Source organism: Scophthalmus maximus, chromosome 6 (assembly GCF_022379125.1).
Source record: "Scophthalmus maximus strain ysfricsl-2021 chromosome 6, ASM2237912v1, whole genome shotgun sequence".
NCBI classification, from domain to species: domain Eukaryota; kingdom Metazoa; phylum Chordata; class Actinopteri; order Pleuronectiformes; family Scophthalmidae; genus Scophthalmus; species Scophthalmus maximus.
In genome coordinates this window covers 8591203-8616368 of record NC_061520.1, presented here as the reverse complement: position 1 = coordinate 8616368, position 25166 = coordinate 8591203, and the positions used below count along the sequence as shown (strand labels likewise).

Genomic DNA, 25166 nt, shown 5'->3' with positions numbered 1-25166 from the left:
CTATTTGAGAAGGTGTAATCTTTTTTTAATTTAGCATTTTGACTTTAGTTGACTATCAAAGTTGAATTATTTAATCTTAATCGAGTCTTTGATTAATTATAATAATGGTTTGTAGCTCAATTTAGGCCAAAAATGACACTGACAGATTAAGGGTGGTTAAAACTAATTGTGCATTTGTGTGTATATAAGTGATATCACTTTAAAAAATGTTCTTTCCTTTAGTTCTGTCTACATTTTTTTCCACTCCTTCACAGATTTCACAACCAGAAAGTTACTCATCTTTGTGTGGGATGTTGCAACTGATATATGAATGAAAATATGTGACTAAGAATTAACAACACCAGGGTGTGTATTTTCTCTACACTTATCATGAATGTGCAGCTCTTCGTCATGCAAACAATTGATATTTATTCATTTGTTTGATATTTAAAATGTTTGTGTTATGAGATGCTCAAAACAAACCCAGAACAACAAGCAATTATTCACTTTTTGGGCAATTTTACTTAAAAAGTTGTTTGACTGAGACAAGATTATATACTTGTGACTCCACATGGATTTTCCCCAGAAGAGTTGAAAACTGCTCTGGCTCACATGGTTTGTAATATCATATCTCTTTGGTGTGATGTATGTACTGTATGTATGATGATTAGTAATATCAGTTTGTTAAAACACAAGAAAAATCTCATTCTTTCATTGTTTTTGCCCTGCTGTTTTGAGTACTGCTGCAGGATGGAGTGTGTAGGATTGACTCAAGACAAAATACAGTATATATAATAATTTACTATATATATAACACATGTATAAGAAATTGATTCAAATTTGGGGGAAAAAGTCATATCTCCTTCACAAAGTTCTCTAATTCACAACTTGACCTCAGATTAGGGCTGCAACTAAAGATTATTTTCATAATTGATTAATCGATTAGTTGTTGGGTCCATAAAATCATGTCACGTGTTTCCAAAACCTCAAGATGATGTGTGGTGTCATCCACACACCAAAGATATTCAGTTTACGGTCATAGAGCAGCAAAAGAAACCAGCAGATATTCACATTTAAGAAGGTGAAATCAGAGAATTTTGAACTCAACTGATTATCAAAATAGTTGGCGATTAATTTAGTAGTCGATTACTAATCGATTAATCGATTAACTGTTGCAGCTCAACTTCAGATATTATGCATTGCATCCACATTGATCATTAAACAGTCACATTTTGAAGATGTTTCCCCAAGTTTCTCCAGTGTCTGTTAAAAAGAGATGATGATTTACATATTGGTTTTTCTTCTTCTCCATAGTCCATATTTATATTATGTCTATAAGCAATATGGTATAGTGGTTGTAATAACTAGACACTATGATTAAGATATATGAAATTGATAAGGATAACTATATTAGTAGGGAAGTTAGAGATAAAGATACAAGTCATATTAACTAAAGTATAGATTTCAATCAATAAGGAAGCTGATTTATTAATAATTAAAGATTTCTTGGGGAGAAGGGGTGAGATTAAATAAGTTGTTCTTCTTCTCGCCCCTTTTCGAACATGTAAAGCAGCGAGTGTTGGACAGTTTATTTTTGCTTTATGCTGCTGTCGTTTGTGAATATCACTCTTCTACATCTGTCCACTTGTTTCATTATTTTCTTTTAAATTGTTTTTTCTTCTTCTTTACATGTTCGGAACGAACACATTTTCAATTCAATTCAACAAGAGACACGTGACTAGATTGATCCTACATAAGTCACAAGTCCTGGAATAAATGAGCAACCCGATCTGAAACATATGACTTGTGATACATTTTTTTGTCAAAAATAATAATAATAATGATAATAATAATAATAACAGTGTGTGTGTGTTTGTGTATTTGTGTTGACCCTCCTCGTCACCGTACAGTGCGCGATCGCTGCGGGACGGGCGGCCCGTGTGTGTGTGTGTGTGTGTGTCATGCCCTTTTAAGAAAAATGAGAAATAGTGGGGAGTGACGTCTCTGCGCGCACAGGCCGGAGGCGAACTGACACTTGCGGAGCGGCGAGCGAGACAGCGAGCGACGAACGGTGAGTGCGAAAATCACCGAACTTTAGCGGCCGACGAACAAGTCGTTTGCGGGGCCGCACGCGGCAGCCGACACTTGCGGGACGACGGGCAGATGCGGCGGCGTGCGGTTTATCCGTCGGGTCGAGACGAGACGAGAGAAAGAAATGTCTCCCAGCAAGTAGCGAGCGGAGGAGGAGGAGGGCTGCACTCCCATTTTAGTGAAGGCCGGGCGGAAGGGCAGGCAGCGCCTAGCGGGGCGGCTGTGTCTCCAGCCCGGCGAACTAGCGACGGAACGCGGCTCGGTTCGGTTCGCGCCCCGCCACGGGCCGGCGGGCGTGGAAGCGGTGAAATGCGAGTGATGTGCGACGCGTTTGGCGCTGGAAGCTGGCTGTGCGTTGGTCGCTCGACGAGGGGCGCGGATGTGTCGGCTAGCCGGCTAGGCTAACTAGCCTGCGCGCTAACTAGCCTGCGTGCTAACGAGCCGCGGCTAGCGGTTTTGCGAGGTGTCGGCCCGTCGCAGGCGGTCGAAGCTAGCTAGTTAGCGGCGTCCGGCTAACTAGCTCGATAGCGGGACGTTGGCGTGTTGTCGAAGCTGGATTGCCCGCGGACAGACGGTGGCCCCCCCGTCTGGATTATAGATTATCATATCGTTCCAAGGATTCAAAGCTGTACGCGGGGTTTTATGATTTTTTTTTTTATTGAACTGTTACGCTCGTGATGAACCACACGTCGACGCACACACAGATTGCAGGGACTCGCGAACCTGGCAGTGATGAACACGCTGCCGCCGCGAGCTGATGAGGTGGATCCACAGTGAGATGACCCCAGGAGCTCAGATGACTTTCACATGTCTGCCTCCTTTTGTTGTTGTTGTTGTTGTTGTTGTTGTAGCTGCCTAGTTACTTGATTTCTGCTGCAGAGTGACGTGACAACAGGACAACGGTGTGTTACTCGAACATCCTCAAACAAGGTTAATTTGAGAAGAGATGATCTGCAAGTCCTCTCCCCGCTAAAAGAAGGAGAGAGTCCTCACACAGACAGTGATGTCGGTCCCTGACCTGCTTTTGAATTTTTAAATGGCAGCCTGTCCAGTGGCATCACAACTTGCCGTACAAAGCAGATCAGTAGGATGGTCGTGACAGCGGATTGTGCTCAAGTCACTTGTTCCCTTTTTCTTATGGAGCTCCGAGCAAGCGAGCACGGTCACAGATGCCTACGGTAGAAATAATACATCTAGGACGTGTTGTCTATTCTGGGTTTTTTTTTCCCCCATCTCCAAGGTCTTAACAAAAGTCTTGGCTTTTACTTCAGCAACTTTGCCCCAAGTGAAGGCGGCATATCTGCAACGAGGTCAACCATCTCGACGGTGACATTTCTCCACTCTGCATCAGTAGAAAGTCATACATCTGCCTCATCCTGTGCCCACAGATCTCTTTTGAGTTTTGATGATGAGATACACGCAATTACCCCCCCCCCGGCCCCCTCCTCTATGCAAGCCTGCTGTCTGGAGTCTTGAACAGGAACAGAGACTGGAAGAGGCTATTTTAGTAGGCAGCTACTCCTTTTCCATCCTATCAGCATGAAGCCTTCTTGTGCTCTGGAAAGAGGATGTGGTTACAGGTCAAGGCCCCATCGACACACAGATGCATTCGGCTGATGGTGGTTGTCAGTTACAGATCTTTGTCATAATTAAGTCACGGTAAAGGTTTTTGCGTTCCCAGCTGCAGTCTTGTTCTGACTCACGGGGTCATTCAAGGTTGTGGTTGGCCTGAAGAAAGAAAGAAAGAAAGAAAGAAAAGAAGAAAAAAAAAAGACGTAAGAACTCTGCTGCAAGATAATGGGAACATTTGGTGCTTTTTAAGTATTTTTTTTTCCCGTTTTGCATTAGATCAGATAGTGCATTGAGTTTGACAGCTGCACTCAGTCCTTTCTACCTTCAAAGTCGTAGATTAGAAACTCAGAAATTCTCAGAAGTTCCTGAATGCAGTTCATGTAGGGTTTTCTTTCACACATAAAAATCATCAGCTATTTAGAAAATAGCCTAAACTGCCAGTGTGAACACATACCCTTACTCTCTTTATGAGCTTGTGTTGGCAACACTTTATTTTACAGGCTCGTGAATTCCTAATTTCCTGAGAACTATTTAAAGTGGCACTTATCACAGGTAAATTAGAGGCAGAGATTAACTGGTGTACTTTCACTTAATTAATTCCAATTAACTGCGAAACTAACAAGTCTGTTTATGACCTGGGGCACCACAGGGTTGCTGAACAGGCAAATATATGCAATATGACTACAGGAGATCAAGTAGTTTAACATATATGAAGAGGAAAGATTTGGTAACGCTTTATTCTACAGGTCCATTCATTTGGCAAAAGTTTCTTGAAAGTTTCCTGGGAAGAACTTTCTGGTTCGGTTCTATAACACATCTCCTTGAAATAAATTCAAATCTCAGTGAAAGTCATTTATTTATTCTGCAAAGATGCTGAATATGTTGTTTGTTGACACATTTTGCATGTGAAGCTCACTTCAGAAAATGTACTAACAGATCATTCTCTACTTTACCTGTAACCGATATCAAATCAAGGAAACGTCTTAGAAGATTATTTGGGAATAAACTGGAATTTGCGGACCTGTAAAAATACCATCTACCAACATTAAAATAAGTTGAATAATAAAATGAAATAAAATTTAAATAGAGTACATTTTAACTTGGGTTTAAATGGAAATGTAATGTTCCAGAAATTATTAGGATGTTAGTTGTAGTAATAACTCCGCTCCATCTTCTTTACTTTAAACCCCGTCCCTGACAGGTTCTGTGCCGTCAGTGGCATCTGGTTTACTCCCCTGAAGTTAGTGGGTTTCTTATACTAAGCTCAGTGTGAACAACTGATGTGGACTGTGGTTTTTTGGTGGAGGTAATGAGTAACCAGGAGCTTATCACCATATAAAAACACTCCACAAACACACTTTTTTTTTTCCCTACCCCTTAACCTCAATGGGATACTTTTTTTAACCAGTGCAGCTTCTGTAATTTTCATGTGGGTCAACAAGCAAGCAAATGAGAAGATGCCACAGGAGTCTGTGTCACGCTGCCAGCTTAACCAGCGGATGTGTGCATTTTCACCATCCGCACTGCGAGGACGATACAGACGGTAGCTGTCAATCATACGGCCTGCTGAGTCACTTGCTGTGACAGCTTCATTGCTATCGGATTAGCCTCACTGGAACAGGAAATGGTGGGTCTTGACTGCTGTTGCGTAGCCCCCCGTTCTCTTATTTGAGTTTTTTGCATCGGATGCCGACTTGTGTTCGCTGCATATTCTTGCTAGCAGCACCACTTCATCCAATTTCCAGCCCTAGATGGATGCATACCTTTGGCTGTAGATGGTGAGTGATGTAGTGATGTCATGGCGGAGCATGTTTCTGTGGCATGTGGCTTTCCCTCGCTCCTTATTTGCCAGGGTTACTACGAGAGCAGAGGACGCTGCTGCGGTGTTTGTGTTGTTGGGAATGAAGTGTGTAGTCAAAGGCAGTGGAAACGGGGAGATGTTTGGTGTCAAAGGGAGATGTCCTTAAATGGCCGTGTGTGTGTATGTGTGTAGATGAAAGTACAGCGTTGTGTTTAGTTGTCCTGGTATGAGTGTTTGTATGCAGAATAAGTGTCAGAACAAGAGCATCCTCGCCAGTCCCGTCCCCAATTGTAGAAAAGGCTGCGGTCACGAGTTCAGACGAGACGACATATTTTGTTTGAGTGTTGATCAATAATGTCATTTGGTTTGGGGAATGTGGTGATCATGTCTTGGCCGACATCAAGCACCAATACTTCTGCTGAGAGCCTGAATTAACATTTTTGAGATTGGACATTTTGTCCTTCACTCCTACTCGAGCTTATTGATGGGAATTTATAAGATTTTCATCACACCAATGTCTTGATCCATTCTTCCGTCAGTCTGATTCTCTAACTATTGATTTGTCCCTTCACGATTCCTGATCAGTTGACTGTATAAATAAAAATAGGCCTACACAGATTCACAGCATCAGTGTAACTGTTTTATTATCTCTGATCACAGGCTGTAACCTGACATCTAGCTGTAGCAACAGTCTGTCTGTCTTCACCTGAAATGGATGAAATTAGAGAATATTTGTACGGCATTTGTTTTCATTTAGGTTTTCTGCTATGTCTGTCTGCGTTGTGCAAATGTTGTTATAACAGAGGATATTTATCCTCGGTAACGGGGCGTGCTGCTCAGTTGGGAAGTGTTTCCCCTTTTTATTGAAATAACCATTTTACAGATATTAGTTTTCACCAACCTCTCGGCTCATTTTCACTTTCTAAAAGGCATTACAGAGTGACCGCAAAATGTCCACCCCCTTTTAGAGAAAATACACAGTCCAGTTTGTTTTTAAACTGGTCTCTATTGGACTTTCTTTCCAATAGCGAATTCAACAGACCTCGCCACATCAGCAGTTGCCATTGTTGTTGTTAAAATGCTTCAGTGGCGCTCCCATTGTGTGCTCTTCTGTCCATCGTGGTATCAAACCGTTCTTCATGGTAGGTTTGCTTGCAGTTTAGATGGGGAGAGAGTGAAACCCAGGTCATTTTCCTGTCGCTGCAATTTGATGTTTTTAAATGCTTGACATGCAGACTGTTGGTAGACACTAGCTAAGTCTTACGTGGTCACTTGGTTACAGCAGTGACTCAACCTCAAGTGTGTAGCCAACTATAAGTTAGTTTGAAAAGAGTCAATAGGGCATTTTTAAGATGAGTTGAAAACCGAATCTAATCGACCTGGGCGTGCCCCCAAATTGGAGCCTCTTAACCGGAAACTAGCTTTAAAGCTATCACTGTCATCATCTTTCCTCATGACACGAAGGCTCGCTCTGGATGGTTTCTTCTTCTCCGTCATGGCACTTTGTGGTCCAGGGGTCCAGCAGCGTAAACAAGTTTGAGCTTATTGTCTTGCAATGCGGCAGCTCTCAGAAAAACACACTGCCGCTGATAACATTTATTTTGGCTGCAACTAGTTATTATTTTCATGATCGGTTAATCAGGAGGTTTGGTGACATCGTGAAGTCGTGTGGGTTCATGGGACTTGTTTTTTTTTTCATCACAATTGCTGTCATTTCTTCACTGAAGGATTCCTTCAGTGATAATTGTTAGGAGTTTTTTTTTAAAGGGAAGCCAAATTATCCGCAGAGGTCGTCTCCTCTCCAGAAGAAGCGGACCTAGTGGTTAAAACCGATAAAAACGCTAGATATCGCAGTTTCAGATGAACAATCATCCCAGGTGGACTGTGAGCCGAGCTCGAGCTCTTATGATCCAGACAATCCAATGAGTCAAATCCTTAGTCTGTTTAAAAATATATAGTCAAAAACATCCATTATTTAAAAATTGTATCGTACAAACGAAGCTTAAAACTGGAGAAGTACAAAAAAACAAATTAAATACAGAAAAGCTCTGTATGTTTCATAGCCTTCACAAACTTGTAAAGGAAGGAGCAGACGTCCTTTTATAAAGGCCTTTTGAAGCAGTCACATACTGTAATTATCAAACGGCCACTGTTGCAGTGCCGGGGCCCCTGACGTCATCTGTCGTAGCGGGGGTCAGTCCACACTAGTGTCCATACAAAGAAACGTGATGTGCACATAGCTGACAAGTGAGGCCGACCCTAAATCCAAGTATGACATTGTTCCGTATGACATTGTATATGCGAGACTGTGCCTGCACTTGACTCGGTACTCAAGTGTTTACATGAGAGCGCAGCGCAGGCTGTTTGCACAGCACTCGTGCTGCCCTGTTCTTTTTCTTCCCCTTGCAACGACTCCTCCCTCCTCGTGCGAGCACAACTTCACTTTGTGTTGTCGAGGATAAGTGAATATGAATTATTCACAGTCCGGGCCTAATGTCCCACATGGTCACTGCTTGTGATTGAAGTTGGAGGTCCTTGGTCCTTTTGTCCACCTCCCCCGGAGTGTGTCGACGGAGTGTGCTGCAAAAGGAACAGTGTAGGAGGGGATCATCTGCTGCAAACAGTGGCTGGCGATTAGCCTTTTGATGGTTTGCAGAAAGGGTTGATTATCGAGCAAGGCTATACTGTCTTCCTCTGGGACCTTATTTTAGCATATCCCCCCTACTGATTTTCAACACGGACTTCATGCCAGCAAGCTGCAAATTTCAACCAGTGACCTCAAAGTATTATTCTCTCGTTTTCAGTACCAAGATTTATTAAAATGTAAGCTACCAGTCCTCTGGTGTGTACTCAAGAAGAAAAACCTGGTGTTAATCTGTTTCACTTTTTCCTGAAGAAAGTTTGCAAATGTCACAGCCGCAAGTCAACCTCTTATCAAATCTGGTACTGAAGCATGGCAATATCGACAACCATTATTTGACATCCAGCAGCTATTCTGATAGTAGATTCATCGTTTTAGTCATTTTTCATGCCCAATCTCTGGTTCCAGCTTTTCCAGTGTGATGATTGGAATCCTTTTTCCATTGTCAGCTGTGTATATCTAGGTTTTGTTGGTCGGTCGAGGCAAGATATCTGAAGATGAAATTGTGATTCTTCATAGACCAAATCATTAATTGTTGAATTTAGAAAATGGTCTGCAGATTTAATGCTGATGACAATAATCTTTTTCTGCAGCCCAAGTGTTTCCTTGCTTGAGGCTGTGTTGTGATTTGGTATTTGACTAGTTGATCTACTAAATAGTGATAATAAAGGATATCTAAAGTTGCATAAACTTCTGTCTCAGCATACCTTTTTAAAATGGAGCCAATTACTAGTAGTAGTGTGTGGGCTAACATCGAGTCTACTCATCAGAACAAAACCTTTTGTAGAAGTAGTATATTCAGATTGTTTCTGTTAAAGTGACATTCCATCAAGCTGCTGGGCCTGATTCCGGCATTTTAACCTACTGACTGTCATTCTGTTAGACTCTTCTCGCTGGAGAAGATTAAATACAAGAGTATAGGTACAGGTGTTCTGGAATTTGGAGTGGTAATGAAAGAGGCATCATTCTTCATATTACAAGTTTGTGTACCATCAAAATGATTTTGAAGCTGTTCTCAATAAATGTTAGGAAAATAATAGTTGAATAATAGTAGTTTTTTTTTTTTTTTACAAACGGATTCAAATTCTGATTTGGGTGTATATTACCATGGCAACGTCCAAATCTTTGAAACTTTCATATCAGCCCTCGTATTTCATAACTGTCCTGTAAAAACATGTAAATCCAAATTTGGCAATTATGACTTTTTCATATAAATTAAAGGAAATGTTTTCTTTGAAGGGTAAAGAGTTTTTTTTCTATTCAGGCAAATAATTAATTTAGAATCCATTTGGATTCTTGATAATGAAAATGTTTTGTAGGTTTGACACAGCAGCCGTCCGTTAACTGTTGCAGAAATATGATAAATTGACGTGAACGGGAATCAGAAAATCCCCCTCTTCATCCAGCTCCAATGGAACCTGGGGGAGTCTCTTCGTCTCTGTGGCCCAGCTTGGATTGACCCAGTTGGCCAACACAACCGACTTTACGCCACAGTTTGTGCCAATGATTCAGATGCCGCGTGTGTCTTAAAGGGATATTCCTTTGATTTCACAACTTCCTCTCCATCGCAGTTACCCCTTCCCTCAGCTGTTTTCTGTCATTAGTCGAAATGAGTGACTCCATCTTGCTCTTTTATAATACCGAGAATGAGCGAGTGACTAAAGGTCATGACAGCAGGGTGTGTTTTATTGTATAAAGGCCAAATGATGGTGTCATCAGGAGGAATATCTGCCAGGTCCATGTGTTATCTCCCCCGCACTTCCCCCTACGCTTGCACACATCGCAGCTGGTTTGTGTTAGAGAAGGGGTCACATACTCCTCACCTCCTCCACCCTGAAGCAGCTCCACTTATGGGTGTTCCCTCTATTGTTGTGCTGCGTCTTGTCCATAACCTCCAGGAATGACTAGAATCCCTCCTTTCTGGAGTGGGAAATACTCTGAGACCAGACTAGGGGGGGGAAATTCTTTTGTTTTGCTTGAAAAGAAAGTTCCTTTTTTTCAATGCTCACTGAAGTTTCACTCTCTCAACACACATCTCTCACTTTGTCTGACTAAGTTTGCTTCTCCCTGTTTGTCCACTGCAGACTGTTGGGCTGTCCGGTGAAACAATCCCGCCATGCGTGAATACAAGCTAGTGGTGTTAGGCTCTGGAGGTGTGGGCAAGTCCGCTCTGGTGAGTATCCAGACTCTCCTGACCCCCTTCCTTCCTTCCTACCTCCCTCCCTCCCTCCCTCCCTCCCTCTCTCTGACTTCTCTGCAGTGTTTCCTAAAGACTTAAGTAACACCCTCAGATTATTGTCAATGAAACTGCAACATGTTTTGCTATGTGGTAAAAGGAGGTAAGGCAAATCAGGAAGGGTGGTTTGTTAGAGGAAGCGACCAGAATATGAAACTGTCCCTTTCCTAAATTTCTACTTGTGTTTCCTTAAAAATGTTCACACCTCCTGTTATTCTAGGCCAGTCGTATGTGGCTCTTTTTTTGGATCTTTGCTCTGTTTGCTGCAGGACTTTGGAATTTGTGTCTGTAGTTCTTATTCAGTTGTTGTTTTTGCTAAGATTAAACAGATATGCCAATGCTAATGTTTCCAGGAGGTAATTATAGGGTTTCAAATATTTAAAATTAATTAAATTACTTAAATTCCACAATGACAGATTCAAGAATTGAATCAGTTTTTTTTACATGACTAGATGATAAACAACTTAAATGTATTTGGTTGTCATTTCAAAGTTTTCAGGTGAACTAATTAATGTTATGTGAAAATGTCATATGCTTAGCTAACTACAACCAGGTGTCAAAGTCGGGTTAATCCCTCACACCGGACGGCTGACCTGGTTACACCTTAAGACGTTATCATGTGAACTCACTCTACCCCCTAATGTAAACCTGCCACTTAGCGCAGTGCTTTATTTAGCTTAGGCCAAACTTCTCTTTCCCATACTCCCATGCTGTTGTAATACACCAGAGGACATGGCACTCTGGCCACATTTGCCACTCTGGACTTTGTTGTGCCCGTGAGGTCGCAGTGATCTGATGTCTGTTTGCTCCGTGTCTTCTCTTTGCAGACAGTTCAGTTTGTACAGGGAATCTTTGTGGAAAAATATGACCCAACAATAGAAGACTCGTACAGAAAGGTGAGTGTCCTGTGAGAGGCGGGGAGGGAGAGGCGGCGAAGTGCTGGCGTGGAAGGAGCTGATTGTTAACAGCTGCTCTGCACGTTCACGTCATGATATCGTCCTCTTGTTTTCTCTCATGTAACTCTCTCTCTTTCTCTCTCTCCCTCCTGATGTTCCCTCTTTTTCTTTCCTTTTGTCAAAATTTTTTCTCTCTCAAAATGTTTTCCTCTGTTAGTTGTCCCTCTGGCTCTTTATTGTATGCAAGAATTTAAATATGGATAATGATGTGCATATTAACCGTTAACACTATCTCACTCTGTGTCAATCTCTTACCATGTTTCTTTTTCTTTTCTTTTTTACAGCAAGTGGAGGTAGATGGGCAGCAATGTATGCTTGAAATTCTTGACACAGCAGGCACAGTAAGTGATCTCCCTGCGATTTAACGCTCAATATACAACGTCTCTATAGATGAGGATTGCTGAGTCACTGTATTGAACACTGACACTGTAGGTGATGGGGAAACTCTTCCAGAATAGGGATTTACTTTGAGGAAAAACTGGGCTGGTTCAGATAAATTACTTCTTTTGGGATATGAATGTGGAGGAGCAGTAAAAAAAAAATTCTAAGGAAGATTCTACTGTAAATAGCTGAAATTGCATTCAAAAACTACTGCTTCAATAGCTACTACTATAAACAATTCTACCTAAAAGTGACACAGTATGTGATGTTTTTATGTAGAACTGGTTCCCATTTTGTCCAGCATAAGTTGGCTAGAAGAGTGCGAGTAAGGTACTTCAATACAGTATGTCTCATGCTATAGGCAGGCTGCCGTCTGTTTGTCGTGTAGTTTTCTGCGCCTCCACAGCGCAGGGGGAAAAAACTTGACAGGGATCCAGAAGTTGTACTGCATTTTATATTTTCTGCATCAATGAGGCCTGCAACTAATCCTCAGATTTCCTGGAATAATCACTCTGTCTGTAAAACATCTGCAAATAGTTAGAAAAATGCATGTTTTGTGTGACGAACAGCCCAAACCCCAAATAGTTTTATAGTTACTATACAAAGACAGAGAAAGCAAATGCTTACATTGCAAAATCATATAAAATGTTTTTTTTTCTTCTTTTCTGAAAAGCGACTATGTGAACAGTTTTGACTTGACTTGAACATCCGCCATAAGCCGTGTGTCTCGGAGCAGGTCACAGCAACCTGACTGCCTCTTATATGCAATACAACGGCAACAATAAATCTTTAAACACTGTATAAATTACCAGAAGGCATATGGCAGAGCTCATGCCCCGTTCTTCCTCTTGATTTTTCCCTGCCGCGTAGGAACAGTTCACAGCAATGAGGGACTTGTACATGAAGAACGGCCAAGGCTTCGCCCTGGTTTACTCCATCACAGCACAGTCCACCTTCAACGACCTCCAGGACCTGAGAGAACAGATTCTACGAGTAAAAGACACAGAGGACGTAAGTGCACAGTCTGCACACCTTCAGGCTTACGAGGCTCTTTACATCAAGTCTTCCACATTTTTCACAGAACTGGTTTTCATTTCATTTTCTTGTATATCATGACTGAATCGGTTGAAAACACCAGATACAGTGGAAAATAGTAGAGATACTGTTACAAGCACCCACTCCATGTTTTAAGCGACCTACATTGTTCAGGGACCAGATCACGCTGTTGCTATGGATACTATTCAACACTGTAATCACATGCATCTCATGCCAGCGATTACAGATTTGTATTACCTTGACATAGTGCAGGCGGTGTCGTGGTATTGCTTTATAGACTTGTCTGCGGAGTGCAAACAAAAAGAAAAGCACTTACCGTGCGTAACCTAGCATTAGCTAATGCCAGCGTCATATATGTCCCTGCGGTTTGTTTACTTAATCTGTGTTTAACATGGAAACACAGCATTGGTCCTGGCTCAGAGGCCAGAGAAAAGTAAAGCAATGTCTTTGTCTTGCTAGGAGATTTTTTAAAACTATTAGTTTTACTTTTTGTAAACACAATGTGGTTCTCCCGTTCAAGTCTCCCCCTCGGCTTGGAACTCGTAACGGTGAAAAATAAAGAGGAGCATGTGTCATTTAATCATTTTGCTACTTTGCTGTTTGTCAGCAGCACATTTCCATTTTATTTTCTGCATCTCTGGTAATTTGCGAAGGTAGCTCGAGTGAGTAAACCCTCCAGCCCCCTTCCTGGTGGGGCAGTGCGTCAGCAGAATCCAAGATGCCCTTTTTTGGTGATCTCTGGAGGGATTGTATGTTACCATAACCCTCTCTCGTTCACTCTTTCCTCCCCCCTATTGCTCTCTGTTCCCTGTCAACCATCGATGAAGGTCCCACTGCCTGATGCAGAAGTTTTATACTTTCTGTGTCATTTCAGACTGTTTCTTTCAGTTGCCCTCTTGCTCCCCTTCCTCTATATCAGTGCCAGTATTCTTCTGTGCTTTTTGTTTTGACTGGCCTTTTCAGTGCCTGTTGCTCGTCTGTGTTTCCCCCTCCTCTTCATTGGCCTGCCTTGTGGCCGTGCTGTGGTCTGGCACTCTGTGCGGGTGATTGGACGTCAGGGATGATGTGCAAGGAAAGCCTCAGCTCATGAAAAACACGCTGGATTGTGAGGCTGCGGTACTTCATTAGAGCCTCTGTGGTTAGGGAGCTGAGGTTAGCCTCAGGCTAACAGATGGATTGCAGGATCAGTGGCTCCTCAACATGCAAGAAAACAGTTGATGTGCCTTTTCTTCTACATTTGTTCCCTTTGAATGGACGTCCAGGTTAAACAGTTGAGTTTATCTGGTAATCACGTCCACTCTGTCAGATATCAGTCCAGTGGTAATTTAGGCCTTTTACCTATGATGGTCGTGGCATCTGTTTATCTCTCTTTGCCCCTTGCAGGAATGCGCGACCAAAGCAAATGCTTAACATTTTGCCTTTTTTTGTTTGTTTTGTTTGAAGCATTCAAGCTGAGCAAAAGCAAGACCACTCTAGTTGCTGCTGCAGCTGTTCTCATTCTCAGCTCTGCCATGCGCCATTTACTACAAAGCTGTCAAAAAGAACAGACGCACCTAATATCGGCAAGGTCAATTAAAGTCCTTTTTAAGACATTGAACACAACGGGGCCGAATTCAATCTCCAAGAATAAAATAGTCACCAGCATGTTAAAAAGCCGCCTTCCCTCACTTACTTCCACAGTTCTTATGTAAGAGAGGTCTTATGACTTTTCCGTGCAATCTCTGTCTCTGTTTGTGTGCCTGGGATGGCACTAATGCCTGACGCCATGCTCCTGACTCACTGCGCAAGTTTGGAGGAACTGACTCTGTTCACTTAAGGGAATCTATACCACGTTGTCCTGTGTTCTCGCAACACGATCTTTAGCATGCCATTGTGGGCACGATGGAACCTGTCTGTAGCATGTTAACAGCATCTGAACAGATTCTCTGTAGGCTGTGTGGATTCTTCAAGTAGGTTAATGCTGCCTTGTGTGTGCTGCTGACACTGGACATTTTTCCTACCCTGCATATCTTCATCCTTCCATCCTCCTCATCCCCGCTTGGCCCGTAGTTTGCGTTAGGAGGGCATACCATTGGTTCTCTCAGGACCCCTGGGAGAAATGCCATTCAGCAGTCCAGTCCAAAGGCTTGTTTGGATATCAAACATCAATCGGCAACCTCCATGGGGTTAATCTAAACATCGCAGTTTCCTGTCGTCTGCCCCACAGCACAGAGAGCAAGAGAGAGAGGAGAAAAAAGGACCCTGCAATATTCATCCTATACCTTCAATAAGTTTGAGGAGGAATGTGGCCATGCCGCTGTCAAATACAACCTCTAAACAGCAGACTTGCGGGTGGGAAAAGCGCTTGAGTGTGAGCAAGTTGGCGCATGTCAGGGTACGAGCAATATTGCTGACAAATATCTAGTTTTTCCAGATCCACAAGACACGTCTGCGGGGCACTTTCTGCGTCAGAAGAGGGTAGTGAAGGCAGGATTTCCCATGCAGAGATTTATTTGTTGCAGGCCTGCCACAAATAGATTACCCCAGCTGATACATTATTGGCACCTGATGTGCTGCATGCAAAGTTTTCCACTAGTTGATAATGTCTGTTGCTTGCTAAGCTGCACCACGGACACGTCCTGCAAACCTTTTCTGAAAAATCAGATGAAATGCTGAACTCAAACTTCTTCGTCTGTTGTCATAAGGTTTTAAAAGTAGAAGGTATAACAGAGCCTTGTTTAGATGTTAAAAAAAATGCAGTGCATGCTTAATGAATGTATCCATCCACAAACAAACGGTCTCACACTATCGTGCAATTCCAGGGAGCAGCCAGAGCATGCAATCCAGCTGAAATGTTCGAAAACATTCAGGAAGGAAAGCGATGTTATCCCGGGCTGGGCGGGGCAGCCACGGCTTCCTCCAGGCCAGCGTGCTCCCTAGATAGCCGGTCAGGAAACAGCAGGCAGGATGAGCCGCATCCCGACACCCCTAATGCCCCGGCTCTGCCCAACAGTGACAGTTGGGTCTCAAGTTTTGCCCCGGACTATTCTCTCTTCCTCAGAGTTTTTTGTTTTGTTTTTTTGACCTTGGTTGATAAAACATCTGACTGTGAGCACAAAAGAAGCAGCCCTGGTTGTTTGAAAGATTCCAACACCAGCTGGACTTCATGTCAGTGGTTGTGTTCTCAGTGTTGGTTTGAAAGGATTTCCTTTTTTTTCCCAAAATTAAAAAATAACAAACATCTTCCCTACTAGCTCCCATAGATTTTTTTTCTAAATCTCTTCTGTCACTGTTTTGTAACCTGAATGATTTCATTTGCCTTCCCAGAGGGATGGATTGATTTTCTTGATCGTCTTTGTGACCCTCCCACATCCAGGCTTCAGATTGAAATTAAAAGGCTACTTAACTTTATTAATTATGCACCCGCTTTTGTACTTTGAGATTAGACTTGTTCTTTTTTGGCTTTCTTTGTTGTGAAATGATATAATTCTTTGCACCTCCCAGGCCTAAATCCTGAACTTCACAAACTTTAATGTGACCAGTGTTGGATTAATTGTTGTCATTATGTAGGATGAACTGCATGGTAATGTAAATATTCGATTAACTGGCCAGCCATGCTTTAGTGCCGGAGGTCCAGTGGCTCTAAATGCTTCACGAAGAATAAGTTGACTTGGATCCCTTTGTTGAAAGAATTTTTTTTTTCTTGTGTTCATAGATGTATTTAAAAAGTATGATTTTATAATTTGTACTGAGGCTTGACTGTTGTATTGGCACTCGTACCAAAAATCGTACAAATGCTGCCTGTCCCACTCGCCTTGTTCTCGTCGCTTGAATATCGTTGTCTACATCAGGTTCATTTTCCAGCCCTGCTTTACTTTAGGAACCATATTATCGACTCGCGCTTCATTTTTCCTCCGTCACCAAATGTTCCTCTCTACTTTCCCCCTCTTTCACTCCCTCCATTTATTTTCGTAGACTCACTTAACGACCCGTGGACTTACCACTCAAAAATAAATATCAGACACATCTGTGTTTGATTAAGCGTCTTTCATTCAGATCTGTTGTTTTTCCTTCTTCAGGTACTGCTGGTGTTGTACTTTATAAATGTGTTAATTTTGCAAATATTTAAAGCTCTCACGTTCACTTTTGTTTGTTTTCAGGTGCCGATGATTCTGGTGGGGAACAAGTGCGACTTGGAGGATGAGCGTGTTGTGGGGAAGGAGCAGGGCCAGAACTTGGCCAGACAGTGGAACCACTGTGCCTTTTTAGAGTCCTCTGCTAAGTCAAAGATCAACGTCCTCGATGTGAGTACACGCAGCGCAGCAATCCACAGATGACCCTGTCCACTTGGTGATGCACTTTTGTGAGACCTACTGTGTGTAAACGGTGACATCAATCCACTTGTGATGATGTGATAGCGAAAAGGTACAACAGTGTGTTAGGATTATATGAATATTTGTTTCTCTTTGTCTGTTGTGTCTCTCTTAGATCTTCTATGACCTGGTCAGACAGATAAATAGGAAAACGCCAGTGGAAAAGAAGAAGGCGAAAAAGAAATCCAACTGTGTCCTGCTTTAAAGACCCCGCCTCCAGCCCCTGCAGCAGCTCTGAGCCAGGTGTGTGTTGCCTAAAATACATAACATTAGTCATAAATCCTTATGCGGTTATGAGGCCGTGATTATAGACGGGATGTCGAGTTAATCAGTTTTATGTGGTAGCTTTGTTCTTCCTGTGTCATTTTACTTTGAGTTTGTTCGCCTGCACATACGTCAGGCAGAGGTCAAATTTAGTTGAGTCTTAAAACATTATATATTTTAGAACATTCCTTGAGGGCTGAAGTACATTATTTAATGCGTACACCACACCAACTTCCCTAATGTGATGGCAGGTACGGACATTAGATATTGAGGATGATGTTTGTGGCAGAAAACAGACAAAGACCTGCTCAACATTTGTTGTATCATCACAGGCCAGAGAGAAAAAGTCGAAAGTGTTTTTATATATATATATATATATATATATATTTAATTTTTTTCTCTTTTTTTTCCTGCCATGTCAATAACATATGCTGTGCAGCAGTTCTTCAAGACAAACTACTGTAACACTTTGGAACAATTTTACTTGGCAGCTTTGCAACAGCAACATGGCACTTCTTCACAAATTCTCCTTCTGAATGAGCGCATTCTAGCTCACTCACCCCAAAACGTCTTGGAAGCTGCTTGTTAGGACAGTTTTTAATTTGCATTTTTGAGCTTCACAATGTAAATCTGATAATCTTCATAATTAAGAAAATGAAAGGCTTAATTCAGAGAGACCCTCCCCCCTCAAGCAGCCCAAAGTGCAACAGATGCTGTAGATGATTCGTAATTTGGATTCCTACCAAGTTCCTTATTCCAAATGACGTCAGATTAAGCCTGGATTAATTTAACTGGACCCCAGTATACGTTAACATTTTTCTGTCTATGGTTTTTCAAGTGCAACTGAATGATAGTGATGCAGTGCAATTCTTCTGTAAGAGGAACTAATCCATGTGATGATGACAGATCAGTTGGAAAGCTTGCTCATAGTTGTTATGTGTAGGGTGTGTCTTGTTATTTTGTATAAAACACAGATACTGGTGATTTACAGGCAAACATCCTTGAGTCAGCTTCCAAAAGTGTGAATTGCTTTCATTACTTTTCATTACCATTGAATGAATGAGTCACTGTTGATGATGTTTGGATTCAAGTCAGAAACTCTGCAGACTGCAGCAGCTGAGGAAATCCTGATCTGTCTTCAGGGTTTTTCACCCAGAAAAATCAGAATCGCTTCTCCCTTTTACCCATTCTTTCTCACAATATATATCTTTTTTTAGTTTCGCCAGATGCCGCTAACCAGGAAGTGTGAAAAAATAACTCATGTTCAGTAAACTAGACTGCTGATTCCTGTAAATCCATCTAATCAGACTAGCTTGTCTATTTTTGCTTTGGCCTTTACTCATATTTACTGTATGCGATGAAATGATTGATCTTCATTCATAGCAGGTTTGGGATCACTGCTCGACAGTATTGTAATTTGAATACCTTGCAAATCAAGGAAATTAATCACACGGTTGCAAGGTTCCTGTGATTGCAATGTTATCACAAAGACGTCATCCCGACTGCCACAGCTCTGCCAGTAGTGACCTTTTAACAGCCAGAAAAAATAAAGCTACCTTGGTATGAGCAGCGTCGAAGAATCCCTGTTAGATTTTATATACTGTATGTATATTAAAATTTGTACTCATGGCACCACTCTAGGTCAGAGTTCATATTAAGATAACCTGGTGAACCCCAGTTTAACCGCCTCTCACTGGTTTAGGAAGCCAAAAGTTTAGAATGATTACACTCCTGAAGTTTCCTTCAGTCGGGTTCAGTCAGTTGAGGGAATCTTGTGAGATCTTGTAACGTGCGTCCACCCTCACATGGAGATTACCGAGTCAGGCCTCTGTGTTTCAACCTCTGATGGAAGTGAAGCCTAAAGGTTGAAACTGACTGCATTGGTATGTTGGTGGCAAAGCAGCTTCCCGTGGCCACGCTCAGAACTGCTGTCGTCGTTTCAACCTGGCTGAATCACAAAAACCTCCTCGTAATCTGTTTAAGCACTTTGTGGGTCTTAGTAGTCGGTGCGATGAATCATTGAAATGTGGATAATGACACACACTTTTGGACAGTCCTTCCTCTTGAAGTAGTCATTATGCTGCACTCGGATTTACAAACGCACAGTGACAGAAATCGTGGCTGGAGAGAAGAGTTGAGGCCAAACCCTTCACATACCTGGAACTGTCGCTGTGTAGAGTTGGCCCGATTGTTGGGCTGTCGGCCTTGGACACGTTACAAAAGTAGTAACTAAGGCCTCAGCACCTCTTTGTGTCGATTGGTGTGTTTGCTGATGATACAGGAGCTTCTCTGGAGACCGTTGGCAGCCTAAATGTTCGGCTGCATTACGTTTGACCACCACTGCATTTTGGCGAGTGAGACTAACGGTGGGGGGGGGGGGAGAATGAACAAGGACACTGTGACCTTCAACTGAAGGACGTCGGTACACACACACACACGCCGTCGTTTCTGTGAAGTGAGCTGAGCAAGATGATGGCTCTTCACCGTGCTTAGGGATTCTGTCCCGTCACTGACCCTCGTCTGAGTGAAAAAAAAATGATTTCTTCATACGGATCAGCAAATATATGGTGCACATGACTGCTACCTTTGAAGAATTAGGAAAGAAGGAAAACACTGAATTACAAAGTTAATTATGTGCAAGAATAAACCACATAAACAATTTAGTTGCAGTGAAGCTTATTGCACAGGAATATGTAAAAATATGCAGATGTAATTAATTGTACAACGGTTGTGACGTCAGTAGTAGAAATCCTTTCTTGTTCAGAAGGCTGGTTTTCTTGTTAAAAGTGGGTGTAGCTGGCCAACCCAAAGTTTACAAGTTGTTTTTCCCCCCTGTGTTTTGCTCAATGTGCAGAACTTATCAATCTCTGTTGACACTTTTTGTTTAAGGGTGCTGTCAAAGCCCCACCACAGAGATTTGACATCTACCTGCTTTTGTTCCGTTTATCTTGGAAGTTCCAGAGGAAAATACACCTGAAATTACCGATAACATCGGATTGTTCAAACAGACATCATGGTCGCTTAAACCACCCACCGGGTTCCTCGTCCGAATCCATCTGTGTTGGACGGTTAGAGGTTCCAGAGTGTGTGAGAGTGGGGCCTCTGTCAACAGGCCCCAGGGCGGTGTCTGCCCCCACCACCACCACCACGTCCCTACCACCTCATGCTCCCGTTCACACGCCGGCCAGCCCAGTGAACCAGCACTAATGAGATTACAGCCCCACTGTTCCACTGCTCACAACAGAGCAGCCCATACACTGCGAGAGGGACAGAGGGGTTCGCGGTGCCAGCCTCGGACGGGACAGAGAGCAAAAGTTAACGGGACACTTCACTCAGTGGCCATTTTCCAGTTTGCTGACGTCATCAGCTATGAACAGTCTGACTCTTGATTTCACTGTGTTTACTGGCAGTTACTGACATTATACTTTGACTCTCGGAGTACTGAATATTTTTACAGTTGTGTAACTCTTTCCTAAAACAGTATGGGGTGACTTATGTTTATGTATATATATATATATATATATATATATATATATATATATTTACTTAAAGATTTAAAGGTTTGACTGCGTATTTCAGAAAACTCCTATGAGCATGGCTCTACATTCTTTTGGACGTTCTGTGGCCTTGTTTCCCCCCATACAGTTTTTTGTTTTTCACTCTGAGTCTGATGTACCCACATGTTGTTTTAATCACCTTAACACCTGATGTTACCATCAGAGTTTATAGACTTGGTAACTGAGCTTTTGTTCTTTGATTTGGTAGTCTATAGGTTGAGCTGGAAGTGTACTCCAGCAGCTTGGGAATTTTGTATGAGGATTTCCTTACGGACACGTTGACTTGTCACAGCAGAAAAAGCACACGGGTGTAACACTAGTTAAAGGAGACATATTATGCTTCTTCTGTATTTTTCTTTCCACTAGCGTGTTATATAGTTTTTTTTATGTATGTTCAAAGTCTGCAAATTAAAAATCCCCGGTGGTCCCCGGTAAAGGGAGCTCCTCTTCCAGAAAGAAAACGCTGCTCCTCAATAACATCCGCCGTTGCATAATGACGTAGTATAGTGAAAGTCGAGGTGGATTCTCTGAGCACCGCTGTTGGCTTATAAGTCCTATCAGTCCTCCTTTACACCTTTCCTTGACCTCATGACATTTTCCACTGATATCAAGGAATAGTAGATAGGTAGGACAATTCGACCACACCCCAAGAGCGGAGGCTTACACTTCCTACATGTGCTGGAAGCCATTGACCAATCACAACAGAGTGGGCCAGCTGGCCAATCGGGGCAGACGGGGCTTAATTGGGAAGGAGAGTGGCCTTAAAGAGACAGGAGCTAAAACCAAGCGTTTCAGACAGAGGCTGAAAAGAGGAGCTGCAGGAATGAACAGTCTGATGAAACTGTCGTGTTTGCTGAACATTAGAGATTATAAAACTTTTGAAATAATTACCCAAATTGAAATTATGAACCGGAATATTAGCATAATCTCCTTTAACTCCACATTGGAATGGAACATGGATCAGAAATGTCTAAAATGGGATGCAGCCATTATTAATCTCATTATTAAAACCTGTGCTTTTACCACTATTACAAGTCAAATCGTCCGTCATGAAAAGGGTCTGTCGGTCGACCTACTAAGCTCCACCTCTGACAGTTGACCCCTAAGTCAAATGCCCTCACTGCCCTTTGGGATGCCCCACACAAGGAGCTAGCTGGGCACTGGAAGGATTATACATGTGCTCACTGTCTATTTTACTTGCACTCCACCCTCAGGCTTTGCTGTTGGTGAAAACCTAAAAGCCGGACAGGGATTTGATCAGATAACTGTTCCCCAGTGGCTCTCAATGTCCAAACACACCAACCTTGTTTTAGTTACAAAGCTAAAAGCAGCGCCAAAGCAGCTGCACCTGTGACACGTTCTGGTCACGTGGGAGGGAAGGAAGGAAGATAATGATGGGAAAGATTCACAGATTCCCATGTCACGAGTGCTCACGTCCACGCCATTGCACTGCAGGCATTAATCGCAAAAAAAAAAAATGAATCGCTACTGAACGGGAGTGTAAATTTTAACAAACGGTAGCAATGATGAACACGTTGTGAGTGCAAAAAATACTGTACTTGTTCAATGTAGCACGATATCTACTAGATTTACCTTGAACTGACTTTTCAACAATTCTGTTGGGGGATTTTTTGTCGGCAAGTTAAATACAGAGCAGCTTTCAGAAAAACCTGACTATCCACCGTCGTAATTACGACCTGTTGGATGTTGACGTGAACACTTGTTTACAAGCGGGGGAAAAAGTAATTACGGTAACTCTGATGTGATGTGAATACAGCTTGAGCGCAGGAAGTCACGGCCGTGAGATCTGGCTGCACTAAAGAGATGAAAGTGCAGAGGCCATACCGGAGGCACACGGACAGACACCGTTGCTCCTGTAGCATCACTGTAGGAACACGACAGACTGGCTCACGTGCCTTTTTTTTTTTTGGAAAGTACCAGCAGCTTGTCAGAAGTTGTGAACAAAATAGAGCAGGGCTCTTTTAAACTTCTGTTTGTCCTGAAAGTGTCTGTGGGTGGAAAGGGATTACTCCTCCCGCCGGTCTCTCATTCACTGCTGCTCTGAGACTCAGTAAGTGATGCTCAAAATTGAAATGTTCATTTTTACAGTCTTTTCAGTGATCTATGAAATATCTGAACTGTTTTTTTAAAAGCCCTTGGTTTTGTAAAACCACAGAGAACTTGGTCCTAAATTTTGAAAAAAAATAACAACAAAAAAAACAGTAAAAGTTGGGCATGGAGCTTGGTATCAAAATGCTGAGAGTAATATTTAGCGAATGTTAAAGTGTGACTTTTTGTTGCTGACTGCAGTCACATTCGATGCTGCATTACGTCTTCATACCAACCTTTTATGATTAGGACTTCATCTTTCATACTGAAACATGAGGAACTTTTAAAGTTTAAGAGTATTGAAATGTAGTTTGATGATTACTTTTACTTCTTTGGTATATGAATATGAAAAGTGTTTTTTCTTAAAGTTGTGACCAGGAGGAGTGAAGGAAATGTCTTTTTACCTTTCACAAAAGTCCAAAATGTCCAGGCTTCTTTTTTCTCCTCCTATATATTTTTTTTTACTCATATTGCTCATACAGGTGTAACACCACTGAAAAGCCAGTAGAGGGCAGTGAGCGCTTGTCGGTCACAGTGAGGGTGGTTGAGTTTGGGACAGAGCGTTGATGTGATGATGCATGAAATGAAAACTAAACCACTGTGCTGTGTTGCAGAAATGCTGTAATGAAGAACTGTTGCCCTGATTGGAACGTGCCAGCATTCCAACAGCCCCGACCCCCTCCCCCCCACCCTCCATCAGCCATAAACGGTGAATCAGCTGACTGAACTGCTCCAATCAAAGACGAGGAAGATCTACACCAGAGAGAGAGAGAGAGAGAAAGAGAGAGAGAGAGAGACAGTAAGAGAGAGAAGACTCTGGTCTCTCGCCTTTGAGGACCATCCTCTTTGTCTCAGTTTCAGTTTGAACCCCCGAACGGACAGTCTCCATTTCTGCACCAACAAACAAAAACACCACAAACTGATGATGATGATGATGATAAAAGCGCAGCAAAGCCTCTGAGCGTATAAAAAAAAGTGTCCATGAGCAGCCTACATGGCCAGAGAGCAGCCCCGTAATTTCTTTTTTTTTTTTTTTTGACAGTTTAACTAAAAGAAAAATAACAGCGTTAAAGAAGGAAAAACTATGTTAGAGCTTCAGTATTTTTCATCTTTTTCAATATCAATATCGTATTTGAAAGACATGGAAGTTGACCTCTTTAGTTGTATGATTATAAATATTCTTCAAAAACATGCATGAAAAAAAATGCATCAGTTATTAAGTGTAGATGTTTTCAAGTGAAAATCAACAGTGAGAAATTTTTTATAGCCATACACCTATTGTCCATGCCCGTCATGTCAGTGATGATAGATCAAGGTCTATGATATGTATTATTTTTATTATATTTTTTTTTCTTCGTTCGCCCTGTTGTTCATGGACTTCTCTTCTGCAGATATCTCTCTTTGATGTGACTTAATTTTATACTCAGTCACTGGGATTTCATAGCTCCCATAATATATTCTAATGCCATTTTTTGCATAATAATGCTTCAGAAAAAAATGGGCCTTTTTATAGAAGAAATATGGGGAAAAATAAGGATTGATTTCTAATGTCTCTTGAAGCTGAAATATATTATACTAAACCAACTCTAATAATGCTTCTTGTGTTTTTCTGTCAATGATGTTCCAGCTTTTATGGATTATTAAAGTACATTTTAGTACATTTTCATTATATTGGGCAATGTATTTTTGTGAATTAAACTTTTATCCAAAGCAGATTTGAATTTTTTGACGAGTGAAATTGAAAAAGTTTTTTTTAGGTGTTGGAAAAAAAGTACAAATTGAATGGCAACATTTTTTTTTAGATCTAGTTAAATGGGTATTGATTCAATATAGTGAAACATCTCTGTTCATGGATCAATAGATGGAATATAGATTTATTACAATATCTACACTGTACAACAACCCTATTTAAAGAATAGGACCATCTATTACACACAATACTTTTAAAGGCCACTAGGAGTCAGTGTATGAACATGAATGTTTCACACATTCATCGGAAAACTGTCAAAGTGTTTTGCACTGACAGCACCTCAGTAGTAAATTACATAATGTGTCTTATTGGGGCAATAACTCAGTGAATATAGTGCACAGTGTGTTTCTTTCACAATCAGTCTTTATACGAAACACTACAGGTGACTCACTGTTTTTACCACCTAAACAGCAGCGACTTG

General features: G+C 41.9%; 1 protein-coding gene across 2 annotated transcripts; it reads left to right on the top strand.

The window, feature by feature from the left end:
- The first annotated feature begins 1895 nt into the window (after positions 1 to 1895).
- On the top strand, positions 1896 to 24705 carry LOC118309303 (ras-related protein Rap-1A). 2 transcript variants are annotated; one of them, XM_035631251.2, is made up of 8 exons: positions 1896 to 2050; positions 10169 to 10257; positions 11148 to 11216; positions 11561 to 11617; positions 12528 to 12668; positions 16853 to 16996; positions 17181 to 17308; positions 23610 to 24705. In XM_035631251.2, the coding sequence occupies exons 2-7, from the start codon at positions 10201 to 10203 to the stop codon at positions 17268 to 17270; spliced, it is 558 nt and encodes a 185-aa protein (XP_035487144.1). In that variant the 5' UTR covers positions 1896 to 2050; positions 10169 to 10200; the 3' UTR covers positions 17271 to 17308; positions 23610 to 24705. The 2 variants fall into 2 exon arrangements, with proteins under 2 accessions (XP_035487144.1, XP_035487145.1); XM_035631252.2 differs by lacking the exon at positions 1896 to 2050 and adding an exon at positions 5270 to 5420.
- Positions 24706 to 25166: the final 461 nt, after the last annotated feature.